Source organism: Lucilia sericata, unplaced genomic scaffold (genome assembly GCF_015586225.1).
Source record: "Lucilia sericata isolate MDLA Ls3-8-SP2 unplaced genomic scaffold, ASM1558622v1 Contig000597F_arrow, whole genome shotgun sequence".
NCBI lineage: Eukaryota > Metazoa > Arthropoda > Insecta > Diptera > Calliphoridae > Lucilia > Lucilia sericata.
In genome coordinates, this window is record NW_023994604.1 from 49,853 (window position 1) to 69,713 (window position 19,861).

A 19,861-nucleotide genomic window follows, 5' to 3' on the forward strand; every position below is an offset into this window, starting at 1 on the left:
AATAAGTTTAAATATTGTCAGCGTTTTTAATTTTTAATTTAATTTTGTTAATTTTTAACACAGTTGTCATATAAGAGCTTAAGTAGCTTGCATCATGTCAACCAACATGTTTGATTACACTGTAATGTATGGAATACCTCATACCTTGTGACAATGTAAACAAACGAACAACAATAATAACCATTCATTTGTTTACATTTGTAGGCAAGTGTTCCTTGCATCATACACTGCCAGAACACAGTATAATATAAAGCTGTGAGCACACTGATACTGCAGTGAATGAATGTGAGACTGAGCTCATATTTATACTGACAATTATTTAATAATAATCATATGTAATAATATGACAGTTACTTTTTGTCTATAGAACCCAGCAAAATGTTTTTGAGTGTAAGATAACGTAGTTTGGTCTACAGTGTAGTCTGTAGTCAAGCCTCTAGTCTACTCAATAGTCTAGATTATAGTCTAGTCAATAGTCTGGTTTATAGTTTAGTCTAGAGTTTAGTTTAGACTATAGTCTAGTCTATAGTCTAGTCTATAATCTAGTCTATAGTCTAGTCTATAGTCTAGTCTATAGTCTAGTCTATAGTCTAGTCTATAGTCTAGTCTATAGTCTAGTCTATAGTCTAGTCTATAGTCTAGTCTATAGTCTAGTCTATAGTCTAGTCTATAGTCTAGTCTAGTCTATAGTCTAGTCTAGTCTATAGTCTAGTCTATAGTCTAGTCTATAGTCTAGTCTATAGTCTAGTTTATAGTCTAGTCTATAGTCTAGTCTATAGTCTAGTCTATAGTCTAGTCTATAGTCTAGTCTATAGTCTAGTCTATAGTCTAGTCTATAGTCTAGTCTATAGTCTAGTCTAGTCTGTAGTCTAGTCTATAGTATAGTCTACAGTATAGTCTATAGTCTAGTCTATAGTCTAGTGTATAGTCTAATGTATAGTCTAGTCTATAGTCTAGTCTATAGTATAGTCTATAGTCTAGTCTATAGTCTAGTCTATAGTCTAGTCTATTGTCTAGAGCATAGTCTAGTCTATAGTCTATACTAGTCTAGTCTATAGTCTAGTCTATAGTCTAGTCTATAGTCTAGTCTATAGTCTAGTCTATAGTCTAGTCTAGTCTATAGTCTAGTCTATAGTCTAGTCTAGTCTATAGTCTAGTCTATAGTCTAGTCTATAGTCTAGTTTATAGTCTAGTCTATAGTCTAGTCTATAGCCTAGTATATAGTCTAGTCTATAATATAGCCCGTAATATATTCTATAGTGTGGTCTGCATTCTAGTTTATAGATTAGTCTATAGTCTATTTGATAGTCTAGTCTATGATCTAGCCCATAATCTGGTCTATAGTTTAGTCTATAGTCTTGTCTACAGTCTGGTCTACAGTGCAGTCCATAGTCTAGCCTCTAGTGTAGTCAATAGTCTAGTTTATAGTCTAGTCAATAGTCTGGTCTATAGTCTAGACTATAGTCTAAAGTGTAGTTTACAGTTTATTTCAGTCTATAATGTAGTTTATGTTCTAATCTTTAGTCAAGTCTGTAATCTGGTCTATAGTCTAGTCTGCAGTCTAGTTTACAGTCTGGTCTATAGTCTGGTCCATAGTCTAATCTATAGTCTAGTCTGTAGTCTAGTTTATAGTCTGGTATTACAGTTTATTCTATAGTCTAGTCTATAGTCTAATTTATAGTCTAGTATACTGTCTAGTCCATAGACTAGTCTTTAGTATAGTCTGTTGTCTATTCGATAGTCTAGCCTATAGTCTATAGTGTGGTCTGCAGTCTAGTTTATAAATTAGTCTATGGTCTAGTTTATAGCCTAGTCTAAATTATAGTCTAGTCTAAGATCTTGCCCATAAACTGGTCTATAGTCTTGCCTACAGTCTGGTCTACAATGTAGTCTATAGTCTTGTCTATCTTGTCTTAAGTCGTTCCTATAAGTCTTGCTGGGTTATGGTCGACATTTAAATACCTCCATCTGTAATTTAATGTTTTAATTTTTTCATGTGTTTTAACTTCATTATATATGTTAAATACAAATAATTGTTATTATAGATTTCATGAAATAATTCCATAAATATTACACTTGTTGCATATTCAATTTATGGCAAATAAATTTAACTTAAACAACAATAAAAATATTTTATATTTAAATACTGTACTGAAACTTTAATAATTAAATTATTTGCACATTTATTAAAACAATATTTTTTTCGTATACTTTCAGGATTATGACAAAGAAATACCACCTCATAAGATACATTCACCCCTGGGTAATAGTATCTCGGATATGTCCCTGCAGTATGCCACCGATGAAAAAGATCATCTTAAGGAATTGGAATTTTATAAAAATTTAGCTAAGGCCGCCTCATTGGCCTCACAAAATAACAATAATAATAATAATAATAACAACAATAGTAACAACAATAATAATTTAATAAATAATGAAAAATCACCTTTACCTCAACATTCAAGCAGCCATCATCATAATCAACATCTGCAAAGTGCTAATAGTAATAGCCAACAATTACCCTCACCTGCTACATCACCACAACCTATGCAAATTGATACGGAGCTACATCCGCATCATCTTACGATAAATGATGAGGATAATGATCAGCAGCATCATCCTCATCATCATCACGAGAAGAGACTTGATGATGATGTTCATATTTTGACTGATAATGATGCTGAAATGGTGGACGGTCCCACAGATCAGGCTAAAGCTTCGGCTTTGGCTGCAGCAGCTGCGGCAGCACAAGCTCATCTAAATGGAACTAGTGAGTACATATCGAAATCCAATTTTATATACTAATATAGACAAAAAATACACACAAAACATGAACAATTTTGGTTAGAAAGCTTATTTTGTACAAAACTTTCTTAAAAAAAAGCTTTGAAAACTATTTTTGTTAAAAAGCTTACTTTGTATAAATGTTTTTAAAAAGCCCTTTTTGGAAAAATTTTTATGAAAAATCTTCGAAAATAATTTTTGTTAAAAAAAGCTTTTGAAAAGCTCATTTCGAAAAATTTTCTTTAAAAAACTGCTTTTGGAAAATGCTTTTTTGAAAACACCTCATACAAAACAAAACTTTAGTTAAAAAAATCTTTTAGGAAAAAGCTTTTGCAAAAAAAGCTCTCATTGTAAAAATTTTTCGAAAAATATTATTTTTGTTTAAAGCTTTGACTTTTTTTGTTAAAAACTTGCGTGCAACATTGTAAACTAATCTACACCTAACACTCACTCACCAACATTGCTATTAACATCCTGACCCTGAGTCTTTATAACCTCTACCGATTCTCTTTCCATTGTAGTGCAAGAAATGTTAAATTTACAAAAATTACAAAATCTCTCAACATTTCAACAAGAACAAAATGTAGGCAATAGTGCAGCCACGGCAGCAGCCTTAGCTAGTTTACAGGGTTTGGCCGCCGGCATAACAGCCAGTGCGGCAGCAGCTGCCCTTAATTCACCTTTAAATCTAAGTGTAGCCAGCAATGGTGGTCTGCCACAGATGGCCACGGATCTTTTGAATTCGCACAAAGCCATGACACAATGTGCCAGCGGTAGTGCGGGCAATAGTAATAGTGGTGACAATCAAAATACGGCAGGATCCTCTTCACCACATGGCAATAGCGCGGGCCTCAACTCTGCTGGAGGACAATCAGCTTCTTCTACGCAAAATACTTTAGCCAATGTTTTAAATAATGCAGCAGCAGCGGCGGCGGCAGCTCAAGGTACAGCAGCAACCGCCTCACCACCTCCTCAGCTGCAAGCACCACCAGCCAGTAACCAAATGCCTCAACTGATTTTGGCCTCAGGGCAATTGGTTCAGGGAGTGCAAGGCGCTCAACTATTAATACCCACAGCTCAGGGTAATTATTTTAAAAATTATGAAAGCTTGTCTTTATTTAAGTTTCTGTTTATCTCTCTCTTTTATAGGCATAGCTGTGCAAACCATACTCACTATACCAGTTAGTCCACAAATCAATACCAACGAACAATTTCTTACGAACTTTGGAGCCTTTACTGGCTTTCCTCCACAACAGCCTACACAGCCTCAAATGTTAAGCTCTTCAACGGCTCATTTACCTTCGCCTTTGGCAGCTCTTCATCAACCACCCACCTTGCCTCAGCTTGCCCAAGCACCAACGAATTTACTAAAACCAAATCTCTTCTCTAACGGAGTGCAACAGCTTTTGGCTGCTTTGCATCCTGAGTTATTTGCAGCAGCTGCAGTCAATCATCATCATCAACAACAGCATCAGCAACAACAACAGCAGCAGCATCAACAACAGCAACAACATAACACTTCACAACATGGCCAAGCCATGTCTAGCCATCATCATGATTTGCACTTAAGAACGTCGAATGAAAGATCCCCGCCTTCTTCTCCCACAAATAGTACAAAAGCAGCTGCTGCGGCGGCGGCTGCTGCAGCAGCAGCTTTTCATTTGCAGTCTCAGTTGCACATAAAACCTGAGACCCAACCACATCTGCATCCTCATCATCATGCTGCTGCGGCGGCAGCAGCTCTACATCATCATACTCAGGCTCTTAGACATGCTGAAGGTTTGGCTTCACCGAAATTGGAGTGTAAACCTAATGTTCACTTAACAGCGGAAACTTCTTCAAATTCACCTCCACCCTTGGGTAGACATCAATTTGGTGGCCACCATCGTTTGGCGGGCTCCTCATCATCGCCTCGTCCTTCGTCCTGTGCTTCCAGCAGTATGACCTTAAGAGAAAGAGAGTCACGAGAACAACATTCCATGAAAATGAGTCCTTTACGCTGTGGCAGTGCCTCGGGTAGTGGCATGAATTTGAGTCAACTAGGCAGTGAAAGAGAAAAGGAACGTGAAAGGGAAAGAGAACGTGATCGCGATAAAGAAAGAGAACGTGAACGCGAAAGTCATAGAGAGCGTGATCGCGATAGAGATCGTGAGCGCATCCGAGCTGCTTCACCTGCCACTTTAAATGCACGCAGTGCGGCCGCTTCGCTGGCTAAAGAGGCTTCGAATGCAGCAGCAAATGCTGCCAACTCGAATTCATCCATGACATCCAATTGCAACGAAAGAGGCTTTTCATCTCCAGTAGGCTCCAGCTCGGCCAGCCAAATATATCGTACACATTCTCCACACCTGTCGCATCATTCTCTAAGCCAACAACCTTCACATACACACCAAATATTAGACTCACCGCCACCTAGAGATTTTCTGGGCAATGGAGTGGGTTTAATGTCGGCCTCCTCAGGTGCCACCACAGCCACTTCAACAACAGCTAATGTACTTAGTAATATAAATAGGTGGGTTTGGCAATTGAAAAATCTTCTTTAATTTAAATTTTCATTAATTTTCCTTTATTTGCAGACTCTCCTCTTCGAATGGTGAATTGAGTATAACAAAATCCCATGGTCCACCAACTGCCACCGCCACACGAGCCTCCTCAGCCTCACCCACCTCTCCTGCGGGACCAACTACAAGTTCTCTTTCAAATCCTTCCTCCTTACATCATCATAATCCACATCATTCTATGCATTCCATGAAACTAAGTCCCACTACCAGCGCTGTGTTGCATCAGCAACGTGAAAGAGAGCGCGAAAGAGAACGGGAGCGTGAAAGGGAGCGTATGCAGGATCAACAACCACCACCGCCCATATCACCCAATGGCACAGAAGGTTCAATGGGTGCTCACGATTTACTAATGGATTCACCGAGTGAGTAAAGATCGTTTTCACAAGATTTTTTCTTCTTCAAATTAAATTAACTTAAGTTGAGGGCTAGTTTTGATGTAAAAGGTCTCTTTGATCTCTAATAACTTGAAATATTAAAAATGTAATTTGTTGATTTTAATATTTTAAGTTTTTTGGCTTTTTATCTAAAAGTTTATTATTAACTTTATCTTTTATAGCCTCCCACTCGCAAAATCTAAACAATATTGACAGTTTTTGGTTTATAACTAAAAGTTTTTAGCTTCGTGCTAATTTCCAATTAGTTGATGAATGAACACTGTGTGTTTCCTTACCTTTACAATAACACCTTTGCTTAAATGAATCAGTAAATTAGGGAGGTATCCTTTTTAAAGGGAAATTTCGAAATTTAGTGATTTTGAAGAATTTTAAGTTTTATTCAATAGATTAAGAAAATTTATAAATAGATTTTTAAAATTATATTAAGACTAGATAAGGATATAAGTATTGAGATGTGGTTTAAGATTACTCCCTAATATTTAAAATATAAAGCAACTTACTTAATACATTTTAACATATGAGTGACATTAAGTCTTTGCTTTCCCTCAAAATAACAGAAAATGCAATTTTACCAAGATTTATGTTTAGAATTACGACTAAGAAATTTTAACAAAAGATTATGCTTAAAGAAAAAAAAAGAAACTTTCAAGGTATAAAACGACATCAACGCGTAATTTTCGACAAGAAGTTTTACCTTAAAAATCATCAACAACAACATCTGCCTGCATCATTCATTAGCTTTTAGTTTCTTAACGTCTTTGTTGTTTAAATCCTATTCGAAAAAGGGAAAAGTTTTTAGTTTCTGCCGTCTTGCCTGCTTCTTGTACGTAAAATTTTGGCAACAATTATTTTTGGCAATATTTTAAGTTTAATTAACGTTACAAAACTTGGTTAAATATAATTGTGGATTTATGTGAAAAGGTAAATTGCCAAAAAAAAATAATCTCAAAAAATAAACTTTATTTTGTTTTGTGTATGAACAAGTGTTTACATGAGTTTTTATTTGAATTTTGTATATGCCAAACAAAAATTTTTCAGATTCAGATTCAGCTGATTTACAATTTGATTTGTTTTATACATATATTTTTTTGTTAATTTTTTCTATTTTTCAAATCTGGTTGCTTATGTTCTTAATAATTCTACCAAAAATTTTAATTGCAATTTATTTGTATGTGGGAAAAAAAGTATTTGATTACACAATTGACCCTTTTTATACACAAACATATGCTGCTGCTTTTTTTGGAATTTTTATGCCAACCATATATATGTGGTTAGTTTCCAGCGCTGTGTACAATTTATTTTTTTTTTACCTTTTTATATTATTTTTTTAATGGTTTGTTAGTTATTTCCATTATGGTTATTGATTATTTACTCTTCGGAGTATTGACTTGGTACGGGTCAGGTGGTTGGGTGAAATGCAAATGATACTTATATATGTTTGAAATCAAAAATGAAAATCAAAAAAAAAAAAAAGCACAAAAAATGAGAACTTTCATTATTTTGTTGTTGATTGGATTAATTTATGGAAATGATGTTGAAATAAAAAAAAAATAATAATCCAAATAAAACTTTATTTAGTATGAAAGGTTGCTGACCACTCATTCTATGCTTCATATATGAATGCTTTTGAATATTTGTGTAAAATTATGGAAATTTTTTAGAAAGCAAACAACAAAAATTTTAGTTATTGGTATTGCACTACATACTTAACAACATATACATATACTTAATCAAAATCTGGACAATAGTCAAAACTATAGTCTGGACTATAATCAAAACTGGACTATAGTCCAAACATATTCTGGACTATAGCCTAAACTATGGCCTGATCTATAGTCTGGGTTATAGTCTTATCAATAGTCTGTACTATAGACGTATCTATTTATCTATTCTGTACTATAGGCTAAACTTTAGTCTGGACTATGGTCTAAACTGTAGTGTACTTTAGTGTGGACTATGGTCTAAACTTTAGTGCGGACTATGGTCTAAACTGTAGTGTAAACTATAGTATGAGTTATAATCTGGACTATAGTATAAGCTATAGTCTGGACTAAACTATAGTCTGGACTATAGACTAACTATGGTCTCGACTATAGTCTAAACTTTAGTCTGGACTATGGTCTAAAGTGTAGTGTAAACTATAGTATGTGTATAGTATAATCTGGACCATAGTCTAAGCTATAGTCTAGACTAATGTCTAAACTATAATATGGACTACAGACTAAACTATAGTCTGGACTATATGCTAAGCTGCATTCTGGGCTTTAATCTGCTCTATAGACTAAACTATAATCTGGATTACTAGACTAGACTATAGTCTGATCTGTAGTCTGGATTATAGACTAACCAATAGTCTACAATATAGTTCAAACTATAGCCAGGACTACAGACTAAACTATAGTCTGGACTTTAGACCAAACTATAGTCTGGACTTTAGACCAAACTATAGTCTGGACTTTAGACCAAGTACCATCTAAACTATCACCTTTACTAAATATAGTCGAAACTGTAGTATGCACTATAATTTTCACTTTAGTCGGGTCCTTAGCCTAACTATGGTCTGATCTCTTGAATGAATTATTACCCAAATATATACAATTAAATAATTACTATCTTTAAATATAAAATATAGCTTTCTTCGTTTCACCCTTAAGTTGTCTTCGTATTTAAAACAAACTATCTTAACTATTCCCTCTAGCTATTGTAAAACATTAGACAAAAACTTTGTCAAAATCTTAATAGCTTGAAAGCCTAATTTGTTTTGAAAATTTGTCAGTATTGTAAACATATCAATGATAATAATTTATAACAGCAACTATTAAACAACAGCAAAAAATTATTAAAACTAACACGTTTCCTCAAATAACAACATTTAAGCAAACTTTGCAAACAACAACCAACAGCAACTGCATTTTAAAATAGCAAATTTCCCAAATTTTGTGATTCATTTAAGTATTAATGATATGCAATAACAACAACAACAACAGCAGCAACATCTACAAGACAAATACCTAAAATTCAACAACATCAACAGCAAAGTCATTAAAGCACAACATCACAGCCACCAACCACAACTCTCACTTAAGGAAGTAGTAGTAATACAACTTGATGACTTCAGTTGTATATTTTTAAGAACCTAAAGTAGCTGATGATGATATTTCAACAGGCACTTGTTACAATCTTGAAGAAGCGAAAGAATGAACAAACATCTTAGAGTAGTAAAACTTAAATAAGTTTTTGATTCTATATAATTACAGCAGCAAAAGCAGCACAGTTAAAATCTTCCCTTTCTTAGTGTTTTATGTATAGTTTTATAAAAGTGTTAAAATAAAAGACAGCTTAATGTATTGTTTATATAGCATCTTAATACCAAATTTACACGTACTCCCTCAGTCTTATTTACGATTACTTGCTTCACAGATTAAGTTCGCTGCTGCAACATGTTCTTCATATAATGGCGCTTTTTGGAGGCATTGAAATAATTTATATTAGATTTATTTAAATTTTAGCAACATGATAAGTTTTTTACTCATCCTTAGCTGTTAGAGGGAAAAGGGCTGGGGAAAGAAAACTCATGTCATTAAATATAGTATAATTCTTTCTTAAGTTTTACTAACGTAATAAACATATAAGTACACGTAAGTAAATTTAGTGCATCTACTGTGAAAAAACATAAGTTTTGTAAACGTCAATTAGCAGTAATTAAGCACAATATTGTTACTGACAATACTTAGCGGGGAAACAGACCCTGCAGTTTTAACAAGATCGGTTTTCACAATACATAGTTTGAAATAGTCTAGACTACAGTCAAGACTATATACTGGGCTATAGTCTGGACCATAAACTGTACTATAGGCTTGACGATAGTCTATACTATAGACTTGACCATAGTCTGTGCTAAAGTCTGGGATATAGTCTGGACTATAATCTGTACTGTAGTATGGAATATAGTCTAAACTATAGTCTGTACTACAATCTGTTCTATAATCTAGACTTTAGTCCTGTACTATAGTATGGACTATAGTCTGGACTATAGTATGGACTATAGTCTGGACTATAGTATGGACTATAGTCTGGACTATAGTCTGTACTATAGTCTGTACTATAGTATGTACTATAGTCTGTACTATAGTCTGTACTATAGTCTGTACTATAGTCTGTACTATAGTCTGTAGTATTGTCTGTACTATAGTCTGTACTATAGTCTGGACTATAGTCTGGACTATAATCTGGACTATAGTCTGGACTATAATCTGGACTATAGTCTGGACTATAATCTGTACTATAGTCTGTACTACAATCTGGACTATAGTCTGTACTATAGTCTGGACTATAGTCTGTACTATAGTCTGTACTATAGTCTGTACTATTGTCTGTACTATAGTCTGTACTATAGTCTGGACTATAGTCTGGACTATAATCTGTACTATAGTCTGGACTATAGTCTGTACTATAGTCTGGACTATAGTCTGTACTATAGTCTGGACTATAGTCTGTACTATAGTCTGGACTATAGTCTGTACTATAGTCTGGACTATAGTCTGGACTATAGTCTGGACTATAGTCTGGACTATAGTCTGTGCTATAGTCTGGACTATAGTCTGTACTATAGTCTGGACTATAGTCTGTACTATAGTCTGGACTATAGTCTGTAGAATAGTATGTACTATAGTCTGTACTAAAGTCTGTACTAAAGTCTGTACTATAGTCTGTACTATAGTCTGGACTATAGTCTGGACTATAGTCTGTACTATAGTCTGGACTATAGTCTGTACTAAAGTCTGGACTATAGTCTGGACTATTGTCTGAACTATAGTCTGGACTATAGTCTGGAATATAGTCTGTACTATAGTTTGGACTATAATCTGTACTGTAGTCTGGACTATAGTCTGTTCTGTAGTCTGGACTATAGTCTGTACTGTAGTCTGTACTATAGTCTGTACTGTAGTCTGTACTATAGTCTGTACTGTAGTCTGTACTATAGTCTGTACTATAGTCTGGACTATAGTCTGTACTATAGTCTGTACTGTAGTCTGTACTATAGTCTGTACTGTAGTCTGTACTATAGTCTGTACTGTAGTATGTACTATAGTCTGGACTATAGTCTGTACTATAGTCTGGACTATAGTCTGTACTATAGTCTGTACTGTAGTCTGTACTATAGTCTGTACTATATAGTATTGACTATGGTGTGTATTATAGTCTGTTTAGTCTTGGCTAAAGTCTGTACTGTATGTAGTCTTGAGTATAGTCTGTGCTACAGTCTTGACTATAGTATTCACTATAGTCTGTAATGTAGTGTTCACTATAGTCTGTACTTTTCCCCTAGTAATCTATAACGGAACTAGTTATGTTGCATTTCCCGAGGTGTCTATACTTTAGCGCTAGAAATGTTTCTATTTAAAAGTCATTCTAATTATTTCTTTAATTAACATTACCTTATTAAATAAACTACATCATCATCAGCAGCATTAACATCATATGGCTGCAGTAGCAGTTAATTATAAAACGTTAATAAAATTTAGCTAATTACCACAATTACCTAACATTATGACGGAGCGGTAACGGTAATAACAGTTACGCCAGCAGTAGCAACTGTTGCTGACTAATGTCTTAGCAGTTCTATTTTAACTCAATTAGTGTTGTTGATAAAATGCAACAAGTCAAATATAATTTACTAGGGTTTTTTAAGTAGTTCTTAAGTTAAATATTTTACACCTTTTATTTTCTACTTAGAGTTAAAGTAATAAGAATTAAGGTTAGAGTACTTTTAAGAAAATAAGTTAAAATAAGAAGTTTACAAATTTTTAAAGTAAATTTAAGTGTTTAAATTATGAAATTGTTTATTTAAAAATGTTTTATTAACAAATATTTCTTATTGTCTTACTTTTAGATGAACCCACTATTAACCAGGCCACCACCAATATGGTTGATGGCATCGATTTAGATGAGATTAAAGAATTTGCCAAAGCTTTTAAATTGCGTCGTTTATCGTTGGGCTTGACCCAAACTCAGGTGGGTCAAGCACTGTCGGTAACAGAAGGTCCCGCCTATAGTCAAAGTGCCATATGCAGGTAAGATTATACAAAAATTTTGATTTTTATTAAAATTTTCAATTTTATTCATGTTAAACATTGTGTAAGAAATGTCCTTTTTGTTTTAGTTTTATTTTCTTTAATTTCAATTCTTTTTTTGATAAAAAAAAGTTTCTATAACATTTTTCAAATATCTGAAGGGATTTTAGAATAGAGAGTGTAGGACGAAATATTCATTAAATTATTAGGTGATTAAATATTAACATAATGTAAACAGTAATAAAATTAAAAATTTATAAATTATTTTTATTGACAATTTAAATATGAATCTTTAGTCAAAATATTTAATTTTTTTTGTAAAAATTTCAGTTTTTAGAGAAAATTTAAATTTTTTTAGTGAAAATGCTAATTTTAGTAAAAATTTAAATTTATAGTGAAAATTTAAAATTTTGGTGAAAATTTAAATTTTTAGTGAAAATTTATATTCTTAGTAAAAATTTCTATTTTTACCAAAAATTCACTAAAAATTTAATTTCGAATAAAAATTTAAATTTTTTGTTCTTAGTTCTATGTTCCCAAAATTAAAAATTTCGGTTCAAATCTCAATTTTAATAAAATTTGTAAAGATTATCTGAATAAAAATCGGCAATTTTCGGAAATATTAGTATTGCACTAAAACTCCACATTAATTAGTCCTTCGTAAATGAAAATTCATCAATCAATTTGTATGTGAATCCTTTTAAAATATTTCCTATCGAAAATAAGTTTTTATCTGTATATCGCTATCGACCCGCATCAATTTATTGTTTTCATTGTCAGCAAATAAATATTACAATTACCATAGAATCCAATTTTGGTCCAAGTCTCCCTTTTCTTGGATCTTGAGTCTAAATACGCTTAAAATTCATTATATATATTGTAATGTTATTGGTATTATAATAAAACTCGGTATTAACATGTCTTTTATAAACTTTAGAAACTCTGAAAGAATCGGACTATTATAGAATCATGGACTCACATTAAGTCCTTTATTAAAATTCAATATAAAACTAAAAAATCACTTAAAAAGACCATTTTGGTTATTTCCGTCTATCCTATTGGTTATCAATTTTCAAAGGCCCTAGATATCTAAATAATCCATATCGAGGATCAATCTTTCAATCATTCGTTTAATAAGTCTGATAGTAAAAAAATAAGCTTAATCAATCCATAAAAAATATGTATCACAAAACTCCGTTAAACCGTACATAAAATTTTATAAGAATCGGTTATGGACCTAGTCTCTCTTTTGTTGGATCTTAACTCAAATACTCTTTAAATTATTACAAATTTGGAGTGGTATTTGTATACAGTAAAACTTGATGTACATAAGTTTTATAGCAACTTTAGAAACTCTGCTAGAATTGGTTGATTCTAGGACCTTGACCTCCTATTAAGTTCTCTACTAAAATTCAAAATAAATGTTCAAAAATCAAGAGCGCATTTTGGTGATGTGCGTCTGGCGGCATGTTAATTGAAATCAATTTTCAAAGGCCCTTGATATCTAAATGCTCCATATCGTGGGTTAATCTATCTGTCATTTGTTCTAGAATTTCGATAGTAGAAACCGGTTTAATCAGCCCATAAATTAATGAAATGGTGTGATCAAACAGACGATACTACTAAGTTTCACAACAGCATTAATCTTTATATAAATAATAATAAAATTCTATAAAATCGCTCATGGACCCCTTGTCTTTTACCGAAATTTTGAATTCAAATTCATATCTTAACAAATATCCTCCAATCGGTATGTTATCGAAAATAAATTTGCAAAAGCACTCTTATCTAACTAAATCTTGTATTAACCTATCAGACAAACATTTAAGAATTTTACTATTCAAATAATTGCATTAGTCGGTCCACCAAAACCATTAAAGGCTTTAACCTCTCATTAATCTTCCCAAGTTCCGTTTTAAAACTTGAAAATATCTTAAGAGTCGTTAATTGAAGTAAATTTGTCTAAAGTACTAACTTGTTAAGTTAACTTGTTAACTAAAATATTTTATCAGTTTAAGGAGATATATTCGAGAGTTTATGGAGCTTAGTCCACCCATTAACAAATCGATGCAAGTTTAAAAGTTCGATATTTATATGGGCAATATGTATATCAAATGAAAGGTAATTCCAATAAGCTTCCGTTCAAAGTCTTTAAAATCGTCTAAATATTATAGTTTACATTATGTTAACTTTACAAAAATTTACTATTTTTTCAGAATTTGTCATTTAAAAATTTTTACACTAAAGAGTAATTAAATTTTGTTTTATTTACCATGATGCTACATATAATTCTTATATAATTGCCTCATAAAAATTCCAAAAAAAAATTCTTTAAATCTAGTTAAATATTTTTTATTTAAACAACGAAACCCTTAACTTCCCCAAACCCCCCACATTTAAAAAAATTTTATGATTTTTTTAACTTCCTGCTACAAAACAACCAGTATATTTATTATTTATAGTGCCAGGACATTTGTTTAAATAAAAAAAAATAAACTCTAAACTAAACGCTAATTGCTTTTCTAAAATAAATATAATTAATAATATTTTTTTTTTATTTTATTCTTTTTTATATAATCTACCAAAAAACAATAATAAATTGTGCTTTATAAATAAAAATGTGAACAAAAAACAAACCAAAAATAATATTGAAAATCAAATCGAATTGTATTGAAACGTATCGTATGATAAAATAGTGCATTAGCTGCTCAAATGTATGCTGCTCAACTATCGACACAACAACAAAACATGTATGTTGACAAAATAATAAAAATAAATTTATTTAAAAAGGAAAAATAAGTATTTAAATTAACAAATATAAATGCTTTTTTTAACAAAAAAAAAAAGAGATTTTTAAGCTAATTAATAAAATTTAAAAATCTTTTTTTTTAATTAAACGTTTTTCAAACTTTTATTTTCTTTATTTTTAGTATGCGCTAAAGTTTTAAGCTGTTTTTTATATAAACAAGAAATCTTTTTATTGGCCAGGGCATTGCCTTATAAACTTATAATTATATTCAACTCATAATTTAAACAAAAAATATTTTATATTAAACCTAAAATATCAAAAAAATAATTATTTTAAATTTATAATTTTCTTTATGTTTGGCTTGTCTTATAGTAAATTAAAAAAATAACTCAAAAAACCTAAAAAAAAACAAGAATTAAACAATGTCCTGGCACTTTTTTAATTTCCAAATAAGCGCATACTAAAATAAATTTAAAAAAAGAAAACAAAAATCTAAAATTTCAATTAATTTTTTTTTTAATTTTTATTTCAACTTCCATATTTTCCCCTACTCACAGGTTTGAAAAATTAGATATCACACCAAAGAGTGCTCAAAAAATTAAACCCGTTTTAGAACGTTGGATGAAAGAGGCCGAAGAGAGGTGAGAGTATGGATTAAGTTCCTACCACGTTTACTTTTGTTTTTATGCTAAGTTTATACTAACTTTTGGTTTTTCTTTTTGTTGTTTTCTTTTGAAACTTTTTTTAGTCACTGGAATCGTTTTAAATCTGGCCAAAATCATTTAACCGATTATATTGGTGTGGAACCGTCGAAAAAGCGCAAACGCCGCACTTCATTTACACCGCAAGCTTTAGAGCTTTTAAATGCTCATTTTGAGCGTAATACCCATCCATCGGGTGAGTGGTAATTTCAAATTTTACTTTTTTTATATTATAACTTTTCAATCTTTCACTTGTTTTAAGTTTAAGAGCTTTTAATTGGTCCACACATTAAACGCTTTAATTTGTTTAACTAAGCTATAGACTAAAGTATAGGTTAGACTATAGATCAGACTATAGACTAGACTATACTATATACTAGACTATAGACTACACTATAGAGTAGACTATAGACTATACTATAGATTAGACTTCGGACTAGACTATAGACTAGACTATAGACTATTGACTAGACTATAGACTAGACTATATACTAGACTATAGACTAGACTATAGACTAGACTATAGACTAGACTATAGACTAGACTATAGACTAGACTATAGACTAGACTATAGACTAGACTATAGACTAGACTATAGACTAGACTAGACTAGACTATAGACTAGACTAGACTAGACTAGACTATAGACTAGACTATAGACTAGACTATAGACTAGACTATAGACTAGACTATAGACTAGACTAGACTAGACTAGACTATAGACTAGACTATAGACTAGACTATAGACTAGACAATAGACTAGACCATAGACTAGATTATAGACTAGAATATAGACTAGACTATAGACTAGACTATAGACTAGACTATAGACTAGACTATAGACTAGACTATAGACTAGACTATAGACTAGACTATAGACTAGACTATAGACTAGACTATAGACTAGACTAGACTACTATAGACTGGACTATAGACTAGACTATAGACTAGAATAAAAGATAGACTAAAGATTAAATCATAGACTAGACTATATAGTAGACTGTAGACTAAACTATAGAGTAGACTATAGAGAAGCCTATAGACTAGCCTGTAGACTAGACTATAGGGTAGACTATGGACTAGGCTATAGACTAGACTATAGACTAGGCTATAGACTAAACTAGAGTAGACTATAGACTAGACTATAGAGTAGACTAAAGACAAGACAGTAGACTAGACTAGACTATAGACTAGGCTAGACTATAAACTAGGCTATAGAGTAGACTGTAGACTTGGCTATAGACTAGTCTATAGACTAGGCTAAACTAACTAACTAACTAACTAACTAACTAACTAACTAACTAACTAACTAACTAACTACTAACTAACTAACTAACTACTACTACTAACTAACTAACTAACTAACTAACTAACTAACTAACTAACTAACTAACTAACTAACTAACTAACTAACTAACTAACTAACTAACTAACTAACTAACTAACTAACTAACTAACTAACTAACTAACTAACTAACTAACTAACTAACTAACTAACTAACTAACTAACTAACTAACTAACTAACTAACTAACTAACTACTAACTAACTAACTAACTAACTAACTAACTAACTAACTAACTAACTAACTAACTAACTAACTAACTAACTAACTAACTAACTAACTAACTAACTAACTAACTAACTAACTAACTAACTAACTAACTAACTAACTAACTAACTAACTAACTAACTAACTAACTAACTAACTAACTAACTAACTAACTAACTAACTAACTAACTAACTAACTAACTAACTAACTAACTAACTAACTAACTAACTAACTAACTAACTAACTAACTAACTAACTAACTAACTAACTAACTAACTAACTAACTAACTAACTAACTAACTAACTAACTAACTAACTTAACTAACTAACTAACTAACTAACTAACTAACTAACTAACTAACTAACTAACTAACTAACTAACTAACTACTAACTAACTAACTAACTAACTAACTAACTAACTAACTAACTAACTAACTAACTAACTAACTAACTAACTGACTAACTAATTAACTAACTAACTAACAAACTAACTAACTAGCGAACTTGAATAGAGTAGAGAGAAGGCTATAGACTGGAAAAGAGACTACACTAAAGACTAGAATATAGATTTTATTACAGACTAGACTATAGACTAGTCTATATACTGCACTGTATACTAAACTGCATTACTGATTGTAGACTAGACTATAGACTAATGTACAGACTAGTTATAGACTAAATTATAGATTGAGCTGTACACTAACTATAGTTCGCACTAATCACTAGCGGCCTTATGCATAATAAAAAACTAACTGCTGACTAACAAGCTGCCAACTTTCCCTTATGGGAATTTACACACAAAAAGTTAGCAGCAAGATAGTTAGCAGCTCGTTTTTCGTTATGCATAAGGCCGTAGGTTATTAACAAGTTTTAACTTTAGACTAGAGTCGTACCCACGACAATCGATTATTCTCACCGGAATAACTCCGAATTCAACGAACAATGACCAAGGATTGTTAATTTAGCAACACCAATCTTACACGTGTCGCTGCTACAACAACAGATTAGATTAGTCTATAGAGTACATATAATATACCCTAGGCACTAGAGTAGATTATAGGTTATTGACATTTTAGAAACATTGAACCTTCGAAAATTTCTTCATTTGTTTAAAGGAAGTTCTTCTAAAATCTGTGCTTATTTTTTAAAACAAATTTTGAATATAATATCTTATCCTCTATCTTGTACTGAAAGCTTTTCCTAGCCTGGTTTAAATATTTATAACTAATTTATGTTTTTTCTCTTATAACATTTACAGGTACCGAGATTACAGGTCTAGCCCACCAATTGGGCTACGAACGCGAAGTTATACGTATTTGGTTTTGTAATAAACGTCAGGCTTTAAAGAATACGGTGCGTATGATGTCGAAAGGAATGGTTTAAGATTCGATGTATAACAACTGGTAGCAGTAAAAACCGGAAACAGCTAGAAAAAGTTAAAAGCTGAAAATGAAAACAACTGAAAACAACAGCTCTAAATTGTTACCTAAGTTGACACACACACATACAGAAAGCTTAAAGCTTTTTAAAAATGTATATAGAGATTTTAAATATAGTAATTTTTAAATATAATTATTATAATATATAATTAAGCAAATAATATTATGAAAAACAGTTTTTTTAGATATAAATAGATATTCCAAATATAAGAAAAACAATTTCTAAACAAACACTAACACTTTTACTACAAATTCCCAATTAATTATCTAAAACATAAAACGCACTTTCAAAAAACAACCTTTAGAAAACATTGAATATTTTTAAAAACATAAAATTATTAATAACTGTAACTATTATTCAAAATCTATACTTTCTCTAACAACCACAATTTTAGTTTGTATGAATTAGTTCTATTAAGAAAAAAATACCGAATAATTATAGGCCATATGTAAAGGTGTGTCATAGCATTTATCATTTAGTTGTAATAAAACATTAAAATTTAAATAATAATTAAAACTACAAACAAAATTAAGATAATTATAAGTAAGATTGTAATATTATAACATAAATAAGATTTTTATTTGATTTTTTTGCTGTGAACAGCAAAAAACATTACAATTATTATTAAAATTTTAAATTATTTCAACAAAAAAGAAATTAAACGTGCCATTCCAAAATTAAACATAAATAAACAAAAATCCCTTAAAATTTTTTTCCAAAAACTTGTAAAAATTTGTAAGTTTATAACAACTTTAGTTTAATAACTTAAATTTAAAAAAAACAGGTCCTTTTTTGAAAGAAAGCAAAATAACCTTTACCCACAACTAAACCTATAACAAATAAACTTATATTTAAACTTAAACATTAAAAAACATTAATTAGTATTGTACGTAACTTTTATAGCCTAAAAAATATGTAAAAATTAAAAGAAAAAACAACAACAAACTTATGTAAAATTTTATTAACAATTATTTAAACCTTAAAAACAATAGATTCATATGAAATATGTATAACAAACATTACTAAATTAATATTACTTATGACTCATAAGTTATGAGAAAAGAAAAAAACAAGAAAATCTAGCATTTAAAAGAAAACAAAAACAAACGTAATAACGTTCATATTATTTAAAATGATTGTAATAATTAAAAATTAAAAAAAAACAAAACATGAAATAAAGGAATATGTAAAAAAAATATTTAAACAAGAAAAGTGTTTCAATAATCATTAAATAGCAATATGGCAACACCGGCAAAATACATTTTTCGTATCTTACATTTATATATTAACATACAATACAAACCACATCCAAATCGGTTCAGGGGTTTTGATGTTATTAACTTTTAAAAATATAACGGTTTTATACAACTATCACAGGGTGGCAACTCTGGCAAAATAAATTTTTCGTATCTTTCGTACATTCCCTATCATTTGGTGCAAATCTGATTCCAATCGGTTCATTGGTTACAGAGTTATAACATTTTTAAAATAAACTTCTGTTTTACGTAAATTTTGAAGTCCTGGTAACCCTGGTAAAATAATTTTTAATACAACAAGTAGCTGAAATCTATAGCTTTTGATTGACTATAATTTTATGTTAAAAG

At 31.0% G+C, this 19,861-nt stretch overlaps 1 protein-coding gene across 1 annotated transcript; it reads left to right on the plus strand.

Moving 5' to 3' along the window:
- Window positions 1–378: 378 nt before the first annotated feature.
- On the plus strand, window positions 379–19,190 carry LOC119606540 (GATA zinc finger domain-containing protein 10). Its single transcript, XM_037960084.1, has 10 exons — window positions 379–390; window positions 2,218–2,770; window positions 3,306–3,866; window positions 3,934–5,296; window positions 5,361–5,707; window positions 11,634–11,814; window positions 14,511–14,564; window positions 15,121–15,204; window positions 15,312–15,460; window positions 18,076–19,190. Exons 1-10 carry the CDS (start codon window positions 379–381, stop codon window positions 18,198–18,200), a joined length of 3,429 nt encoding a protein of 1,142 aa, XP_037816012.1. The 3' UTR covers window positions 18,201–19,190.
- The last annotated feature ends 671 nt before the right edge of the window (window positions 19,191–19,861 follow it).

Excerpts from the sequence above, each read along its gene's own strand:
- LOC119606540 (XM_037960084.1), top strand. Across the intron at positions 3,867-3,933 it reads ATTAATACCCACAGCTCAGG|GCATAGCTGTGCAAACCATA; the intron begins GTAATTATTTTA and ends TCTCTTTTATAG. Across the intron at positions 5,708-11,633 it reads TTTACTAATGGATTCACCGA|ATGAACCCACTATTAACCAG; the intron begins GTGAGTAAAGAT and ends TCTTACTTTTAG.